This window comes from Bos mutus, chromosome 5 (assembly GCF_027580195.1).
Source record: "Bos mutus isolate GX-2022 chromosome 5, NWIPB_WYAK_1.1, whole genome shotgun sequence".
In the NCBI taxonomy this organism is placed as follows: domain Eukaryota; kingdom Metazoa; phylum Chordata; class Mammalia; order Artiodactyla; family Bovidae; genus Bos; species Bos mutus.
Window position 1 is genome coordinate 113,886,448 of NC_091621.1, and position 19,878 is coordinate 113,906,325.

Here is a 19,878-nt window from a genome sequence, read left to right on the forward strand (position 1 = left end):
GGGACCTGGGCTCTGGTCCTGTCTCAGCCACTGACCAGCTGTGGGACCTTGATCCAACCACTGAACCTCTCTGAACCGCAGGCCCCTCACCGCAGTGTCCCTCTTTAGGGATCAGATGAGCTCATATATGGAAAAGGAATCTACTAAGGGGAAAAATTATCATTCATGAATTGATTCCCTCATTGTCAAGATGAGGGGACAGAAAGACTGTCCTCAGATTCCTCCCTCCCCCGCTCCCTTTCTCCTTTTCTTCTTTCCCCCTGAAATCCTTTTCAAAATTTCTATAATAAAATTCAGATATGCTTGGGGGGATGGATCACATGTTCAGACTCCCATGAGTGATACAAAGATAGGTGAAGGGAGGGGGAAGCAGAAAGAGGGGAGCGCTTGACAGTGGCGGGGGCGGGGGTGGCTGGGGCAGAGAGAATAAGGGGCTGGGGAGGGAATCAGAGGCAACATTCCCCCTAGACTTGGGTCCAGAGTTCCCAATCCCAGCCACCAGTGAAAGTGTTAGTCGCTCAGTTGTGTCTGACTCTTTGCGACCCGATGGACTATAGACCACCAGGCTCCTCTGTCTGTGGGATTCTCCAGGCAAGAATACTGGAGTGGATTGCCATTCCCTTCTCCAGGGGAATCTTCCAGATCCAAGGATCAAACCTCGATCGTCCGCATTGGCAGGCAGATAGATTCTTAACCATCTAAGCCACCAGGGAAGTCCCAATCCCAGCCATCAAGCCCCTTGTAATCATCCTTCTGAGACTGTGACAGCCCCCCGACCCCTGGAGTCATTGACCCCAGAAAGAGGCCATGGGGCAGGGAGACACACCATGTGCCCCACAGCAGACTTCAGACAGAGGACCTAAATGCAGGTTCTTTGATAACAAACATTCCTCTATTCCACATCCTGTAAGGGTATTCACAGATGTTCAACCAGTTAAAACACTTTTCCCTCTTAAGGCATCAGTTCTTGAAACCAGTGAGAAACCCCCTCCACCTTCAAAAAGGCCCAGCTTCTGGGGTCCTTACTCTGGAGGGCCCAGGGAGGAACAGTAGCAGCAGCTGGCAAGAGAGAGACAGACAGATGGACAGGCAGATAAGAGGCAGGTGACAGAAAAGGGCATCCCTGCCACAATGTCCAGGCAAAGGGGGATGAGGGGCCAGGCAGGGCAGGAGAGATGGGAGGGTCGTCAGTTCCTAGGATGTCAGCAGGACCGCAGACATCCTGGGTTCCCAGAAGAGGGTCAGAAAGAGGGTGCCTGCATCTGGGTGAGGAACACAGGGACAGGTCCCAAAGATAGAAGGCTTGGGATTCCCAGTTCCCATGTGACACCCCTCCCTCCTCATGGAGCTCCCCTGTGACATCCACGTGAGGGTTGCCATCTGCATACACACAGGCACCATACACGCGCATGCACACACCTCCATCCCCTCCCCACCGTGGAAGGCTGAAGAAGCAGGAGATCCTCTTGGCCTGAGCTGGTCAGCAGCCTCACCGAGTTATAAACCCAGTTCTGAGACTTGTTCCCCTCTTCACAGCAGCACCCTGGGCATGGGGCACCCAGTAGCTTCATTTCACCCAGAGAGTCCAGGACTCAGTGCTCCCATAAGAACAGGTGGGAACCAGACCCAAGGGTATCTCCTTGGCTCAAGCGAACGGGCTTCCCCCACGGGTGCTCCGGGAGACAGAGTAGCTGCCTGCCATCTGATAACAGCTCAGGAGAAAGCCAACCACAGCCGATACCTCCGGGGCCTGGTCTGAAGGCCCTGAGGACCCAAGGATGAGCCCTGTGTTTGGTGGAAAGGTGATGGAGGGCCGGCTGGGTCCCTTGACCTCACTGATGACCGCTCTGCTGGAGCTGGGGAGCTTGTCTTGTAGGGGGCACGTGGACCAGAAGCTTGGGGAGTCCCTGCTGGCCCACAGGGCACTCCTCCCTGCAGCCTCACCTGCAGGCTGGGAAGAGGATGAACAAGCCCGAGGGGAGTGTGGGGCTGGGAGGACACGGGGCATCAGTGTACAGCAGAAAGGGCCTCACAGAAGGACATGGGACCAGAGGGGTTTCTGAGACCCCTGCACCGGTTCCAACGATCCAGGAGCCCAGACCCTGTGTTCCTGCCTCTGAGCAGCCATGTGACCTTGAGGACTTGATGTCACCCCACTTGGGGAACTTCACTTTCCCCGTCTGTAAGGTGAGGCATGATGGGGGTGTGGGGGAAGTTGGGTGTCCATGACCTTTATGTCCTGCTGCAGCATTCGGTGAACTCTCACAGGTGACCCCCAGACTGCAACCTAAGTGGTTCCTGAATGAGAACTGGACCCCAGGGCCCCTCACCGTGGAGTGTATGTGTGGTAGGATGTGCAGGTCAGAGCTGGGTGATGGACTCCAGGAAGGGCGGCCTTCACCTTTCTAAGCAGTCAGTCCGAGCACACGGGCTTGGGAATGGGGAGAGCCAGCGATGTCATGGACACAAGCTCCCAGAATTTCTCTGTGCACATGAGGAGATGGATGGAAACTGACTGGTGCCCAGGAGAGGTCAAAGGGCATCCTGCCAGGGAAAGCTTTTGGAAGGAGCACCTTGGGGCACTGCCCGTGGTTTAAAGCAGGAGCCTGTGAACCAAGGTGAGGCCTCAGGGAGAGCCCTGGACTCAGAGTCCTGGGTTCAGAGCCTTTGCCTCCAACAGCCTCTCTTCTCCTTGACAACACGAGTTCCAGAATTCTACAGGAAGCATCATTTGACATTTCCAGGGCACTCACAGGACCCACGCACCCGCTTTTGAAGGGACATATGGTGGGGGAGGCAGGGCACCCCAAGACACACTGCTGCATTGTGGAACCCAGATCCTGCACAAGCCAACGGGCAAGGACAAGTCATGTGCTCACGAGGGGCTGGGCGATCAGGAAGTCTCTTCGGGGAAGGAGGAGGGCTTGCGAGCACTGCTGTGTCCCTGTAGGTCTGTGCTGAGGGTCCAGGGCTGCTGAGCCTATGGGACTCAGCCTGCTGGAGCCCCCGGAGCCCAGGACTCGATGCCTTGCCTGTATCTTTAAAGGGAGCATCTTCCAGGCAGCTGGCGTGACATCGGCTCCCAGACGCATGTGCCAGGGACGCGGATTCCAGCTGATGCTCTGGGCTCCCCTTGCACAGTGAGAGGAAGGGTGTTCCAGATTTGGAAACTCTGATATTTTTCCCCATCCTAAATTGTCGGTGTTTCCGTAATTGGCCTCCTGGAAAGTGCAAATTAGTCTGATATTCTCAGAGTTCTCCATCTTGGAGACACTGGTTGGAGGTGTGAGCAGACCCCGATTCTCTGATTCTTCCAACAGGAGGGGCAACATGCCCATGGCGTGGGGGCTGCCCTGGGGAGTGAAGCATCTCCCCTCTGCTCCCACAGGCTGATGCCCGAGGCGTGACCTCGGGGGTAGTTCTGCAGTCACCCCACGGAATGCTCCAGGGAGGGCCAGTCCAGCTCCATAGAGGTCACTCCCAGGGTCACCACACTCGGCACACAGGGTCACTCCCAGCCGTCCATCTCCAGCTGTACGCGGCAGGGTCTTCTGGGTGTCTTCCTGTCAGAGTCCCGATTCTTCCCTTTGGGAAGCTCTGAGTCTCCAGGTGAAATGGGGTAGAAGTGGGGCAAGAGGGGCCCCCAGATTTGGAATCTGCAAAGGCTCAGCCATAAGAACGGGGTGCCTGCAGCCTGCAGGAGAGACCCATCCGTAGGAGTAAAATTGGAAAGAAGGGCCCATTTAGGTTATCCTGGAGGAGACCTTGGAGTCTCCCAAAGCAGGTCTCTGGGGCAGGAAAGTTTATCTCGGAGGGCCAGCTTGTAAGACCACCAGGGGTCAAGGGTGGTTTGGACAGGGTACTGGGCTTGGAAGCAATCTTGGGTGGCTTCGTTCAAATCTCTCATTATTTTCAGGTGAGGAAAACTGGAGTGCAAAGAAGAAATACCTCCAGAGTCACATGGCTGGCCAGTGGCAGAGCTGGAGTAAAGGTCCAGGATTTCTGATGCCCCCTGGACCTCAGCAGACTGCCCTGCCTATGCCACCTGCCTCCTGTGGCAGAAACTGGGTGCTGAACACACAACTCCGTGTTGTTAGGGAGACCGTGGGCTGGAACAGCAAGGGTGCTGGGGGCGGGCAGTGGGAGCACCAGCCAGCTGATGAGAACGAGGACGGGCCTCTGGGCCTCTCTGGGCCTCAGGGTCCTGGTCCTGCGTTGGGCTGATAGCAGTGCTTGCCTTTTCAGGGTTGTTGGGAAGACAGATGGATATGGTAACTATTAGGTGGGGATGCAAATTGATGTAGCCACCGTAGAGAACAGGAAGGAGAGGCCTTAAAAAGCTAAAACAGAACTATCATATGATCCGGCAATCCCACTCCTGGGCATATACCCTCAGAAAACCATAAGGCAAAAAGACCCACATACCCCAGTGCTCATCGCAGCACTATCTACAATAGCCAGGACGTGGAAGCAACCTAGATGTCCATCGACAGATGAATGGATAAAGAATATTCCCCACCATAAAAAGGAATGAAATTGGGTCATTTGTAGAGATGTGGATGGGTCTGGAGTCAGTCATACAGAGTGAAGTAAGTCAGAAAGAGAAAAACAAATATCACATATTAATACATATATATGGAATCTAGAAAACAGGTACTGATGAACCTATTTTCGGGGCAGGAATAGAGAACAGACGTGTGGGCACAGAAAGGGAAGGGGAGGGTGGGATGAACTGGGAGAGTAGCCTTGACATACAGACATGACCGTGTGTAAAACAGATAGCTAGAGGGAAGCTGCTATGTAACACAGGGAGCTCAGCCTAGTGCTCCGTGATGACCCACAGAGGTGGGATGGTGGGGGGTGGGAGGGAGGCTCAAGAGGAAGGGATGTACGTATATATACAGCTGATTCACTTTGTTGTACAGTGGAAGGTAATGCAACACTGTTCTTGCCTGGAAAATTCCATGGACAGAGAAGCCTGTTGGGCTACAGTCCATGGGCGTCACAAAGAGTCAGACGTGACTGGTCAGCTAACATTTTTCACTTCACTTTCTTATCAGCAAGGTTAAATGGCACATTGAAGACACTCCATGGATTCATTTATTTTTTTGGTGAGTGACTGAATTTGGGAGAAGCTAAAAGGTCGATATGCCCTTGGGTTCTACCACATATCCCAAGGCAAGGAGCAACTCTGGGAGAAGGGGCCAAGGCCTCTACCTAAATACAGATTTGTGCTCGGTCACTCAGTCGTGTCTGACTCTTCACGATCCCCTGGACTGTAGCCTGCCAGGCTCCTCTGTCCATGGGAATTCCCAGGCAAGAACACTGGAATAGGTTGCCATTTCTTATTCCAGAGGGTCTTCCTGACCCAGAGATCGAACCCATGCATCTTCTGCATTGGTAGGTGGATTCTCTACCATGGAGCCACCCGGGAAGCCCACCTAAACACAGAATTACCCAGATAGTGATGGGAGCAGATAAAGACCTGATCAGCTAATAGCTGAGCTTAAAGAGCATCCACAACAGACTCCAGCTGTCACCAGCAGGCCTGGGATGTAGGATGGGGACACCTGACAGGTAAAAGAAGCCACCAGAGCACTGTCCTGTCCCCTGCCCATCTACACAAGTGCGTGCACACACACACACATACACACACACACACACACAGAAAATGGGGAAGGCATGATCCAAGAGAGACGGGTTCAGAAAGGCAACCAAGGGCCAGCAGTTCATCTTTGCCAAGTTCAAGTCCCCTTCAGGCCGGGCGTAGGAAGAATTTATGGTTGCACCCTCGTCGAGCACTGGGCAGACATGGTCCTCACCTACCAGCCCAGCCCTTGGCCCTTCCCACAGGGCTCCAAGTCCCTCCCTGGGCCCCCTTCTCACAGCCACCCCTTTCCAGAGGTGGGCTGGGGTCCAGCCTCAGGTGGAAAACTCACCCACAGTGGCCGCCGAGCCTGGGGAGAACCTGCCATCACAGAACCGGCCCAGGAAAGACGTCTTCCCCACGGAGGAGTTGCCCACGAACACGATCTTGAAGAGCCGGTCTGGGGTGGATGGGAAGCCTTCCTCCTGCAGAAGGCAGATAGTTGGGTCAACCACTGGCATGGTCACCAGTCCCCACACTTGCCACCCCCACCCCTCACCCATCCCTGTAGCATCCAGAGAGACACCAGCAACCAGCAAGGGAGGCTGCTCGGCCTCGGATGCAGGAAGCTTCAGGTTCAGGGCACTGGGGCTCCTTCCAGCATCAGATGTGGGAAGAGAGACATGCCTTCCAGCACCAGTGATGCCCATGTGCTGGGCCGCAGACCCTGTGCTGGGCTGGGTTTGTGGTGGAGGGAAGGAGGCCGTGTGTACAGAGTCACAGCATGATGCTCTAAGTGTCCAGGGAGCACGGTCAGGAAGTCAAGGGTCTTGGGGTGCAGGGGGCTTTGGGCTGGGCCTTAAGGAGGAGCTGGAGGTTTTCTGTGGGGGGTGATTAGGAAGGACAAGGTGGGGTGTTGGCAGGGAGATGGGGAGATAGAAAAAGAAGGCTTAGCTATATCTTGGGGGCAGAATGATCCCAGACAGGGGTCAGGCCTCTTATTTCTGCCCCATCACTGGAAACCTAGACTGGATGGAGGATGAGCCTCCCTTCCTGCACACTACCCTGCCATCCCACCTCACCAGCTTCATCTAGGGGCCCCATCTGCCCTCGAAATAAAAGAAGAAAAAAGAAATCCACACTCATTAAAAAAAAAGCTTTAAAAATTAAAAGTGATACTCATTTTAAAAATTAGGAAACTTAGTAGAGAGGAAAATAATTATTCATCATTCATCCCACCACCCTGAAATGACCACTGTTTCTATTTTGATGGATTTCTTTCAGTTTTTTTTTTTTCTATATAGATAAAGCAATAGGTGATTTTTGAGAGCGATTTGAGATATTATATGTAATTTGTTTATATTATTATACATACATTTAAATTTATATGTAATTTTTATTTTTAATATATTATTAAATTATGAATAGTTTTCTGAATTGCCAAAGTTTTTTGAAAGTGTGATTTTTAAAAATTATTTTAAATTAATGAATTTTTGTTTCGTCTGGGCTGGGTCTTCCTTGCTCTGTGGGGTTTTCTCTAGTTGTGGCAAGCGGGGGTTACTCTGTACTTGTGTTGCATGGGCTTCTCACTGCAGTGGCTTCTCTTGATGCAGAGCACGGGCTCCAAGGAGCACGGCTTTGGTGATGGCAGCACATGGCCTCAGCAGTTGCAGCTCCCGGGCTCTGGAGCACAGGCTCTAGTTATGGCCCATGGGCTTAGTTGTCCCATGGCATTTGGAATATTTCTGGACCAGGGATCAAATCCATGTTCCCTGCACTGGCAGGTGGATTCTTCCTTACTGAGCCACCAGGGAAGTCCTGAAAGTGTGACTTTTAACAGTGCTATAACATTCTGTTAAATTAATGTAGTTTAATTTATGACCAACAAAGGTCTGTCTAGTCGAAGCCATAATTTTTCCAGTAGTCATGTATGGATGTGAGAGTTGGACTATAAAGAAATCTGAGCACTGAAGAATTGATGCTTTTGAACTGTGGTGTTAGAGAAGACTCTTGAGAGTCCCTTGGACTGCAAGGAGATCCAACCAATTCATCCTAAAGATCAGTCCTAGGTGTTCTTTGGAAGGACTCATTTGAAACACCTGATGTTGGGAAAGATTGAAGGCAGGAGGAGAAGGGGATGACAGAGGATGGGATGGTTGGATGGCATCACCGACTCGATGGACATGAGTTTGAATAAACTCCAGGAGTTGGCGATGGACAGGGAGGGCTGGCCTGCTGCAGTCCATGGGGTCACAAAGAGTCGGACACGACTGAGTGACTGAACTAACTGAACTGAGGTGAATTTATGGCCTTATTGTTTTTATTCAATTGTGGCAAGACAATCTCCATCAGTAGTGTGGCAAATCCTGAGATGCCAGGCTATGGGCAGAACTTTCCAAAACACGGTCACACTGCCCCTTCTCTGCCCAGCAGGGGGAGGGACCTGGAGCTGGCCAGCGCGTTACTTTGCAATGCTCCAGCCAGTAGGAAATGGACTTGCTCCAGGACAAGGGGGATGGGGTGGGAAGCCAAGGGTCGTGAAGTCCAGAGAGCCACCCACATGCCCAAACCCTGCTCTCAGGCTCTGCCCGGTACTGCTGGCTGAGTGAGCAGGCTCTTTAGAATCCATTTAGAAGTGGATCTGGGGGAGTTAGCTCTTCTCATGGACAAATACTGTAATGGAGCCGCAGCTGGTCTTAGCAGTTTCAGAGAAAAGCCATTAATAGCCTTTTGGGGAGAAATCAATTCCATGCCATACTTAGGAGGGAATTCAAGGTCAATTATAGGAATTTGAACTCATCTTTAAAAAAAGAGAAAAGAAACCCATGCTCAGAAACACTGTCCCAGCCCCATGTTCTTTATTCCTACACAAGCACCACTCTCTGCCAGCCTGGGGTCTCCACGTGTCATTTGTTTGAGATTAAAGCTCCGTGCAGCCACAGTGTCCCAGGCCCGTGACAACAAGGAACATGAAACCGAGGCTGGAAGGAGATGCTCCAGGCCACGGAGGTGGGGGCTGACCTTGCTCTGCGCTCTCCCCAGCCCCGCCCCACCCTAGCAGAGCACTTATTTTCCAGACAGGATACCACCAACATGGTGATGGCTCAGCTGAGGCCACCTCACAGGGTGGCTCAGCAGGATCCATCTCACATGAGTGGCAAACCCTCCCAGGGTCCACTATCAGCCCTTAACCTGGGGAACAATCCACCCGCCCACGACAATGAGACAACCAAATTGTGGGGCGGGGGCTTGAGAAACGATCTCCCACTAGCAAGTTAGGGGCTCTGTTCTCATTCTCGTCAAGGCCACTCTTTTTTTAAAGCTCTAAAAAAATAAACGTATTACAAACTAAGTTTTAAAACCAGGAAACTTAGTTGAGAGAAAAATAATAATTATTCGTCATTTATCCCACCACCCTGAAACAGCCACTATTCTTAAATTGATGCATTTCTTCCAGGCGTTTTTCTACATTCCCTTTTCACATTTGATGAATCAATATGTGTTTCTTGAAAGAGGTTGGACCTATTATATATATTTACACTACTATGTATAAATTTAAATTTATACATAATTTTATATTTTTCATATATTATTGTATGCATGTTCAGTTGTGTCCAACTCTTTGCAACCCCATGGACTATACCCCACCAGGCTCCTCCAACCATGGGATTCTCCAGGCAAGAATACTGGAGTGGGTTGCCATTTCCTTCTCCAGGGGATCTTCCCAACCCAAGAATCATATACTAATAGATTAAGAATAGTTTTCTGAGTCACTAAAGCTTTTTTGAAAATACGATTCTTAAATGCACCATAACATTCTATTAAATGACTATAGTCTAATTTGTGTCCTTGCTGCTGCTGCTGCTGCTAAGTCGCTTCAGTCGTGTCAGATTCTGTGCGACCCCAGAGACGGCAGCCCACCGGGCTCCCCCATCCCTGGGATTCTCCAGGCAAGAACACTGGACTGGGTTGCCATTCCCTTCTCCAATGCATGAAAGTGAAAAGTGAAAGTGAAGTTGCTCAGTCGTGTCCGACTCTAGCGACCCCATGGACTGCAGCCACCAGGCTCCTCTGTCCATGGGATTTTCCAGGCAAGAGTACTGGAGTGGGGTGCCATCACCTTTGTGTTGTTTTTTTCCATTGTTTGCTCTTATCCACTTATATTCTTCAATGAAATTTCTGTCTGACTTTAATTACTTCCTTAGGAACGGTCGCTAGAGGTAGAAATGCTGGTTACAGAGGTGGCCATTTAAAGTTCTTGATTCCTATCCTCAAACTACTTTCCAGAAAGCTGGTTCCAACTGAGGGCTCAGCGGCCTTGAAGGGGACCCTCTGCTGAGGCTGCTGTGTGACTTCCAGCGGATATATTTCCTCTTGGCAGCAGCTTCTGCCCCAGCTAAAGGGCAGCGCATGTGTGCAGCCCGCGGGCTGGGGGTGGTGGCGGGGAAGGCGGAGTGGCAGGTGAGGGGCTGGGCTCCCATCACTGCAGGGGTGAGGGGTGCGGCCTCACGCTCTCTGCTCTACTTCCCCACACTCCCAAGGGGGCATCAGGTCTCTGACGCCCCTCACCGGACAACTGCGAGGATCACATGCCACCGCAGACTGGATGCTTCATCTCTTCCTTCACCCTGTCTCCCGTGCACCTCGTAACACTTCTTTCACCACCATCGGTGGGTATTTAAAGCCCCATTTTGTGCCCACTGCCAGCCAATGTGGCCTGTGCACTTTGGGGGATGTGGAAGGGCGTGTATGAGACAGGGCTCCGCCCACCAATCTCTCTGGGTCCCATGGCCCAGGGTCCTTTACAAGTAGGGGTTTGTAGGCATGAGTGTTAATCCAGGACCAAGAATGATAACTGAGGCCAAGAAGTTCCTGTGCAGGGCTGGGAGAGGGCTGTCTGGCACATAGGCCAATGCACCGCTGGACTGCTCAGCTCTGAAGGTTGCCATGAGGCACGTGAGCTGTTCTAGAGGGTCCAGTGGTGGGCACAGGGCTGAGGAGCTGATCCCATGGCCTGGGTCACAAACAGGGTGAGGGGTTTCATCAGTGATCCAGAGGACAGTCTGTGTGCCTCCTTCTCCCGAGAACTCAGCAGGTTGAGCTGGCAGGGGGCACAGCCGTGGGAGTGGGGTAGTGGAGGGTCACACTGGCGGGAGGAGCAGGAGGTGAGCTCATTAGGAGCTGAGAGGAGAGGGGTGGCGCACAGACCTCCCCAGCAGGGATGCGCCTGCAGGGAGCAGTCGCAGAAAGGACCAGAAGAGGGACCATGTTTAAAGTGCGTGCTATCTGATGTTCACAGCCCAGCAAAGGTTCCATCATAATCCATGAAGGCTTTTAAATCTGACTCAGAAAAGAGCACATCGGGTAGGGAGTGGGGCCAGCAATAGAAGTTGTCGGGAGAGCATCCCCAGGCCCCCAAGTCTTCATCATGACTCTCATAACCGAGGGGGATGGTGGTACCCAATGGACACAAACGTGGTCAGGCTTGCTGCATCTGACCCCCGAGCTGCCCTGGGCTCTTGGGCTACGATGGAGGGAGACGGCACAGGATGACCTACAAACCAGCATGGGAACATCCATACCTCAGACAGGGCTTCTTTTCCGACGGGCTGCCCTCGGGGAGATGTGGGTGTGAGCCCCAGAGGTCGGGCAGGTCCACTTTGTTCATTCACCCCCTGGCCGGAGGCCTCTTTTTCTTCCAAGCATTTGCTCAGTGGCTGCTGAAAGCCGCCCCCCAGCAGCTGGGGCAGCGGGTCCTCTTCGATGGAGATGATCCTGCGGAGTGGCTGGGTGAGTGGTCCTCCGGGCCCCGGCTCCTCTTCTGTAAGGGGGCACCCACTCAGGCCCAGGGAGCTTCTCCGCCTCTGGATGCCAAATACATCCTCCTCCTCCTCTGACTGGCTGTTTGCAGTAGCGGGGGGGGAAAGAGAGGGGACAATATCATACCATGTATATGCGTGGAGGCTGGGGGCTGCCCAACGGCTTCTGTGACAGACAGTTGAGGAAGCACATGCTTTGGGGGCAGAGAGGAGCTAGGAACGGGAAAAGCAGACCCCGCATTCTCTAGCTCATTCACTGAACGTCTTTATGATGAAGGTGGGATGAAGATGATGATAAAGGCGAAGGTGGTGAAGGGGATGATAAAGCGATGAAGTTGGTAAAGGTGAAGATGACGGTGGCTCCAGGTGTTAAGCTAATGACACGCTCCTTGCTCTCAAGGAGCACTTGGCTCAGGAGTCTAGGGCCATCCCGACACACTCACCACACCAGTCCAGCCTGTGGCAGGTGCCGCGGAGGAAAAGGAAAGCTGTGAAGAAGGAGCGTAACAGATGCAGAAACAAAACCTCCTGGGTCAACCGTTGGCGGCCTTCGCCCAGGTCCGACACCAGCCCTTCTCAGCCGCACGTCCCCAAGTCAGACGCCAACTCTCCAGGCCGGTTTCCCTGCCCGGCTGCCCTGCCCACCTCCCTGATAAGCTGGTGCACAAACCCGACCCATTAGGGAAGCGGCCCTCAGGGAGGCAGGTGAGGGGGTCGCTGCTCTGGGGAGGGGGCCCCAGCACAGCAGGCATCCACCGGCTCGGGGCTGGCGAGGAAGCCAGGCAGGGCCCTCCACCCGCTTCTTCTCCCTTTCTCCTGAGAGTCTGGAGTGAGCGGCCTCGGATGGTCTGAGCATCCAGAAGCAGGAGAAGCAGGAGGTGGAGCACTCCGGTGCTGGACGTGGGGTCAGTGCGAGGGCTGTGTCCTCGAGGCTTGAGAGCAAAGGCCCCCCGGGGCCACTGTCAGCAAGTCAACCTGAGGACGGTTTTACGGGAAGGGACTTGAGCCCAAAGGCGAAACACACACACGAGGAGAAGAGAAAATGGAGCAGGAAGCAGTGGTGAGGCGACAGGGCCAAAGGACACAGAATATGCTGGACGGAGAAGCCCCTTCACTTTGCTCCCCGGCTTCTAGCATTTCTGGCTCCTAAGGACCAACAGCAGAAAGAAAAAGAAAAAAATGTGTGTATCACTGTTCTGAAGTTGGACGATTCTGAAAGAGAAATGGGGATGCAGCACTTGCTCACAGAAGTGCTGACTTAGTTTGGTCCCCTGGTATAAAACAAAGGATTTGTAGGAATTCAGGGATGCTTAGATTTACTGATAAAATCAGTTTTTCACAGAAACTGACTGTCACCTTTTCAACAAATTTCTCCTACATTCTAATGAGCCTACTAAGTGCTCACCCACTTCAGCACACAGTGTTCCTATCTGCTTTGTCTCTGCCTGCACACTCATGTACACGTGAGCATATGTGAGCAACATGCGTGCACGCACATGTATTCACCAACCCACACACACACTCACACACACACTCACTCACACATACTCTCTCTCTCTCACACACACACACATACACAGGCAGAGCATGGCTTTTTAAAGTCCCTGCAACCAGGAAAGAAATGGCCACTGAAATGATCCTAAAATGAAATGACCCTAAAATGAATTGTTTCTTGGCGAAAGCTTCTCCCTGGGGAATTTTCAAGCACTGTTACACTCTGGAGTATCATCAGTACAGCATGACTAAGTTCCTCTTTGCTTTTGCCATCAAACGCTATGTGTGAGCAGCAGAGAACAGGCACCTCTGCCAAAGTCTATGGGAATTCAGAGTTCTTGATATTGATTATTTGTCAATTAATGTCTGTTTCCTCCTCTCAACTATACGTTCCTTGAAAACAGAGATGGGGTCTATTTTTTTGACCCCTGTACGCCAGCACACAGCCTTGTGTCCTGCACACAGCAGGTACTCAATAACGGATATTAAGGGCAGGACTCATGCCTAATCGATCTTTGGAGGCTTCCTAGAACTCAAAGAATGTCTGGTATGCAGTAAGCAATCAGGCAGTGCTTGTTGAGAGCATATATTCGGTTCCGAGGAACCAAGAGAACAATTACTGCAGGAATTTGGCTCCCATGTTGCATCTCATCGTTCAGCTGTTTAGAAAAGGAATTGATGATGATCAAGTTCAAGATTTTGACAGATCAGTGGACTGACATCCCCAGGTCACCTCCACTTTGCGTATCTTTTTATTTCATGCTTGCTGTCCTCAGGCTCTCCCAGATGAGCGAGTTCACACAATCACTCCTGGGTTTGGCACCTGAGGATCTGACTGTCTCTGCCTCTCTGTGGCCATCATGGGCGTGGAGTACGTGATCCATAGAAAAGAGGGCAGGGGACCACCTTGCCTCTCTCCAGGAGCAATGGGCCACTCCTCTGGGGACTCAAGTTCTGTCCAGAAGCAACCAAGCACATTATCACATTATCTCTGAGTTAATTAACTATGAATTATTGAAAGGAGTCTGTGAATTACAAACCCCATGCTTATCTGCAAAGGAATTAACGGTTGGAGACTCCATGAAGTATGTGAAGTGTTAGTTGCTAAGTCTTGTCTGACTCTTTGTGACCTCGTGAACTATAGCCTACCAGGCTCCTCCATCCACGGAATTCTCTAGGCAATAATACTGGAGTGGGTAGGGATTCACTTCTCCAGGCGATCTTCCTGACCCAGGGATCAAACCCAGGCCTCCTGCACTGAAGGCAGATTCTTTACCATCTGAAACATTAGGAAAGCCCACGGAGATTCCATACTCCACTATAATTACCCTTCAGACTCACACAGTCCAGTGTCTGGAAGACTGGAGCATCCTTCTGCCCAACAGACTGCAGAGCCCTGCCTGGCATTCCTGCCCTTCCCGTTGCTGACCCGTCTTCCTCCCACCCTCTCTGTCTCTGGGCTGATTTGCAGCCGCTCTTCAGCGCCCCCTGCAGGAACACTGCAGGCTGGGGCAGCCCAGGACCTGTCCTGGGACTCACCCTGCACCTTGACATCAGAGCAAGAAGGCACATGTCCTTCAAGATTCAACAAAAGTGCACGTGGCTGACCCCAGGCTTCCCGCCAGGGCCAAGTGCAATCAGCATGCGCTCAGAGCCTACTCCCAACCCTGCAAGGCCAAGGAACAGATAACAGGTAAGCAAAGTGGGATGGCTTACCTTCTGAGCATCCCTGTGCCGTCCACGTATTTGCCGATCACAGAGCCAGATCGCTGCTTCCATCTTGCTGTGGGAGCAGCTGTGTTTGCCCTGGCCGCCTTGTCTTTCTGGAGAAACACAGAATGCTCTCAGATCCTCACCCGCTGATTCGTCCCAGTGCTTGAGCAGACAAGGGCTCAAGCCTCATAGATAAGGCTTGAAATAAACCCCTAAAGGAAGAAAGTGATGGCCTGGGCTCCTTGCTAGCCTTTATCCACTTTCCTTTCGCTGTCATCTCTCAGCAGAATTCCTTCACCTCCTGTCTAATAATCTAATCGAAGGAACCAGTTTAGAGCCCCAGGGTCTGGGAGGTTACCCTTCACAGGATTAGTGATCATTTGCAAGAGGATAAATAGGTTCAGTTCAGTTCAATTGCTCAGTCGTGTCCAACTCTTTGCAACCCCATGGATTGCAGCACGCCAGGCTCCCTGTCCATCACCAACTCCTGGAGTGTGTTCAAACCCATGTCCGTCAAGTCAGTGATGCCATCCAACCATCTCATCCTCTATCGTCCCCTTCTCCTCCCGTCTTCTATCTTTCCCAGCATCAGGGTCTTTACCAATGGGTCAGTTCTTCGCATCAGGTGGCCAAAGTATTGGATTTTCAGCTTCAGCATCAGTCCTTCCAATGAATATTCAGGACTAATTTCCTTTAGGATGGACTGGTTGGATCTCTTTGCAGTCCAAGGGACTCCCAAGAGTCTTCTGCAACATCACAGTTCAAAAGCATCAGTTTTTCAGTGCTCAGCTTCCTTTGCAGTCCAACTGTCAAATCCATACATGACTACTGAAAAAACCATAGCTTTGACTAGATGGACCTTTGTTGGTAAAGTAATATCTCTGCTTTTTAATATGCTATCTAGGTTGGTCATAGCTTTTCTTCCAAGGAGCAAGTGTCTTTTAATTTCATGGCTGCAGTCACCATCTGCAGTGATTTTGGCCCCCCAAAAAGTCTCTCAGTGTTCCCATTGTTTCCCCATCTATTTGCCATGAAGTAATGGGACCAGATGCCATGATCTTCATTTTTTGAATGTTGAGTTTTAAGCCAGCTTTTTCACTCTCCTCTTTCACTTTCATCAAGAGGCTCTTCAGTTCTTCATTTTCTGCCATAAGGGTGGTGTAATCTGTGTATCTGAGATTATTGATATTTCTCCCGGCAATCTTGATTCCAGATTGTGCTTCATCCAGCCCAGAATTTTGCATGATGTACTCTGCATTTAAGTTAATTAAGCAGGGTGACAATATACAGCCTTGACATACTCCTTTTCCCATGGAAACCGTCTGTTGTTCCATGTCTGGTTCTAACTGCTGCTTCTTGACCTGCATACAGATTTCTCAGGAGGCAGGTAAGATGGTCTGGTATTCCCGTCTCTTGAAGAATTTTCCATAGTTTGTTATGATCCACACAAAGTCTTTGGCATGGTCAATAAAGTTGAAGTAGATGTTTTTCTGGAACTCTCTTGCTTTTTTGATGATCCAGTGGATGTTGGCAATTTGATCTCTGGTTCCTCTGCCTTTTCTAAATCCAGCTTGAACATCTGGAAGTTCATGGTTCACATACTGTTGAAGCCTGGCTTGGAAAATTTTGAGCATAACTATACTAGTGTGTGAGATGAGTACAACTGTGTGGCAGTTTGAGCATTCTTTGGCATTGCCTTTCTTTGGGATTGGAATGAAAACTGACCTTTTTCAGTCCTGTGGCCACTGCTGAGTGTTCCAAATTTGCTAGCATATTGAGTGCAGCATTTTCACAGCATCATCTTTAAGGATTTGAAAAAGCTCAACTGGAATTCCATCACTTCCACTAGCTTTGTTCATAGTGATGCTTCCTAAGGCCCAATTGACTTCGCATTCCAGGATGTCTGGCTCTAGGTGAGTGATCACACCATCGTGGTTATCCGGGTCATGAGGAGCTAAATGTAGGATGCACAGAAAAGACTCTGTGCGTCGTTTAGTCACACACACTCTTCCGTGGAGCTTCAGTCCCTCTTAGTTTCCAAAGCCCCAGACGCTGCTGTTGTCCAGCTGCTCAGCCGTGTCTCTTTGTGACCCTTGGACTGCAGCACACTAGGCCTCCCTGTCCTGCATTGTTTCCTGAGGTTTGCTCAAACTCATGCTCATTGAGTCGGTGATGCCATCCAGCCATCTCATCCTCTGTCATCCCCTTCCCCTTCTGCCCTCAATCTTTCCCAGCATCAGGGTCTTTTCCAGCGAGTCAGCTCTTCACATCAGGTGGAGCTTCAGCTTCAGCATCAGTCCTTCCATTGAATTTTCAGGGTTGATTTTCTTTAGAATTGACTGGTTTGATCTCCTTGCTGTCCAAGGGACTCTCAAGACTGTTGTCCAGCACCACAGTTTGAAAGCATCAGTTCTTCAGTGCTCAGCCTTATGGACCAGCTCTCACATTGGTACATGACTACTGGAAAAACCATGTGAAGTGAAAGTCACTCAGTCATGTCCAACTCTTTGCAACCCCACAGCCTCTACAGTCCATGGAATTCTCCAGGCCAGAATACTGGAGTGGGTAGCTGTTCTCTTCTCCAGGGGATCTTCCCAACCCCAGGGATCAAACCCAGGTCTCTTGCATTGCAGACAGATTCTTTACCAGCTGAGCCACCAGGGAAGCCCTGGAAAAACCATAGCTTTGACTATATGGACCTTTGTCGACAAAGTGATGTCTCTGCTTTTTAATATGCCATCTAGGTTTGTCGTAGATTTCCTTCCAGAGAGTAGGATCAATTAGCCCAGTGCCCTGCCCACAGCTACGAAGCTAGAACAGAGTATTTCAGATCTTTTGTGGAAGCAGGCTAGGTGAGATAATTTCTCACGTGTCCTCAGTGAAGAGCCTGGTGGAGTTGGGGGCTTGCACCCCCCTCTCCAGGGCTCCCTAACAGATGTCTTCCAGATGAGAGGGACTCAGATCACAGAAGAGTCTCTCATTAATCAGCCAGTCCCATGGTTCCGAGTGATCTTTAATGACAGAAGGAGGGGTAGCCATGCTCCCAGGGCCCCAGAAGGTATGGCTGTGATTCCACATAAATCTTTAACTATTATCCGGCATGAACATGATTTTATCCTCTTTTTTCTATTCCCCATGAAGGTTCTCAATTCCATTCCCTACTCGAAACAGAGTAAGTTTGGCAGGGGAAGGGAAGCAAGGTCAAGGGATTAGGGTGACATTTGGTAGGAAGTTTTAAAATAAATTCATTGTTACTTCTAAAACAATTATAACCATTATAACCACCATCAAACAAACATGTGTGGGCTTAAGCCTTGCTCTGATAGTACACATAGGTGGGCGGCAGAGACGTGCTGCCGCCAGCTGGGAACAGAAGAGAGACGGTTATGTGCAAGGTCCCCAAGGGGTTTGCAGCTACAAACCAGCTTCGACCAAATGAGGGGCAAGCTAGCTGCCACATGCTGCCTCATTTAGGGAATTAACAGCTGAGGGGCTAGCACAAGACCTCCTTTTCCAAGAGGTTTTCACACACACAAAAACAATCCCTATACACTACCACGTGTAAAATAGCTAGTGGTGTTGGTGGTGTTTAGTCGCTCAGTCGTGTCTGACTCTGTGCGACCCCATGGACTGTAGCCCACCAGGCTCCTCTGTCCATGAGATCTCCCAGGGAAGAATACTGGAGTGAGTTGCCATTTCCTTCTCCAGGGGATCTTCCCGACCGGGGGATCAAATCCATGTCTCCTGCATTGGCAGGGGGGTTCTTTACCACTGAGCCACCAGGGAAGTCCAAAATAGCTACTATAAGCTGCTATATGACACAAGGAGCCCAGCCTGCTGCTCTGTGACCACCCAGAGGAATGGGACGGGGGACGGGAGGGAGGCTCACTAGGGAGGGAATATACAGGTAGTTATGGTTGATTTGCATTGCTTACAGCAGAAACCAACACAACATTATATCCCCCAACTAAATACAAAAAAAAACAAAAAGCCCTACAAAATGGAAAAAAGAAGAATTCCCTTTCCTCCTGTGATCACTGGGGTTGTGGTCCAAGGAGGCTAACAATTTACCCAAGATCACACATGAAATTCACGATGGATAATCCTGGTAGAATGTTACATGGATCCATCCTGTCCCCCTTTTTCTTCCCTTCAGAGCATCCAACAGCTACTGTCTAAGGGGAGGATGATAGGAGACCCTGAAAGCCTAGATTCTGCTTAGTGCATTAGCAAATGAAAATCTTCATGTAAATAAAGGATTTTTGTGTTATTTGGGAAAGTATGTAGGTTTAGAGGAGCAGTGGTCCCCATAGGATTAAAAAATTATATATAAAATCAACTATGTAGATGATGAAATATACATTTTAATTCTCTCTATGACAGTCTAAAATGTAAAATTTTCATCAAGACATCAAAATCTTAATGAAGAAAAAAAAACAGAACATTTTGGTTTAAAAGTGATGGCAACATTTCAACTCATCGTTTCTACATTCAAAAAGTGAGGGACCCTCCCAGGTATTTCAGTCTCGTGATGCTAAAAGAAAAGTAACACAATGTGACCCTATAGGTCACCCTGAACCTTTACTACTTTTGCCACCATCCTGCCCACATGAAGGTGCAGCCAGACCCCAAGCCACGGGACCTTCTTGGACCAGTCCCAGCACAGCCTGGCTGCCACTGGACCCCAGTCCTTGTCTTCCCCCTGCTGCTCGGAGGGGCACCGCCCACTTACCTGGAAACGTATGTCCTGTTCATCCCTGAGATGCTTGTTCCTTTCCCTGCAGATGGAAAGGGAATCTGTTCAAACATGGGGCCTGCGGTCGACAGATCCACAGCACTGGTTTGACGGTCAGATGGGTGCAGAGGACGGCTGTGTATGGAAGGCCCGGGGAGGGGAGGGTGTGGAACTGCCTTCCTTAGGGATGGTGGTTAAGGGCAGAGGGTGACTGTGTCTAAGTCAGGTCAGAGGCAGGGGGACAGAATGGCCCTTTGGCCATTGGCCTTAGAGCCATCTGGCATCAAAGCTCCCCTCAGCTGGTTGGGGGGCCAGGTGAGGCACAGAGAGGCTCCAGGCTGGGACTCTGAACAGACACTGGTGGTGGCTTAGTCGCTAAGTCGTGTCCAACTCTTGCAACCCCATGGACTGTAGCCCACCAGGCTCCTCTGTCCATGAGATTCTCCAGGCAAGAACACTGGAGTGGGTTGCCATTTCCTTCTCCAGGGCATCTTCCCAACCCAGGAATCGAACCCGGGTCTCCTGAATTG

The 19,878-nt window shown here is 50.8% G+C and overlaps 1 protein-coding gene across 1 annotated transcript in view; it reads right to left on the minus strand.

Moving 5' to 3' along the window:
- The window catches only part of CRACR2A (calcium release activated channel regulator 2A), a 125,150-nt gene that overhangs the window by 24,516 nt on the left and 80,756 nt on the right, over positions 1-19,878 (minus strand). The window contains 4 exon segments of the mRNA XM_070371756.1: positions 5,940-6,072; positions 11,170-11,488; positions 14,617-14,723; positions 19,346-19,391. Of these exon segments, the coding sequence (XP_070227857.1) occupies positions 5,940-6,072; positions 11,170-11,488; positions 14,617-14,723; positions 19,346-19,391 (605 nt within the window).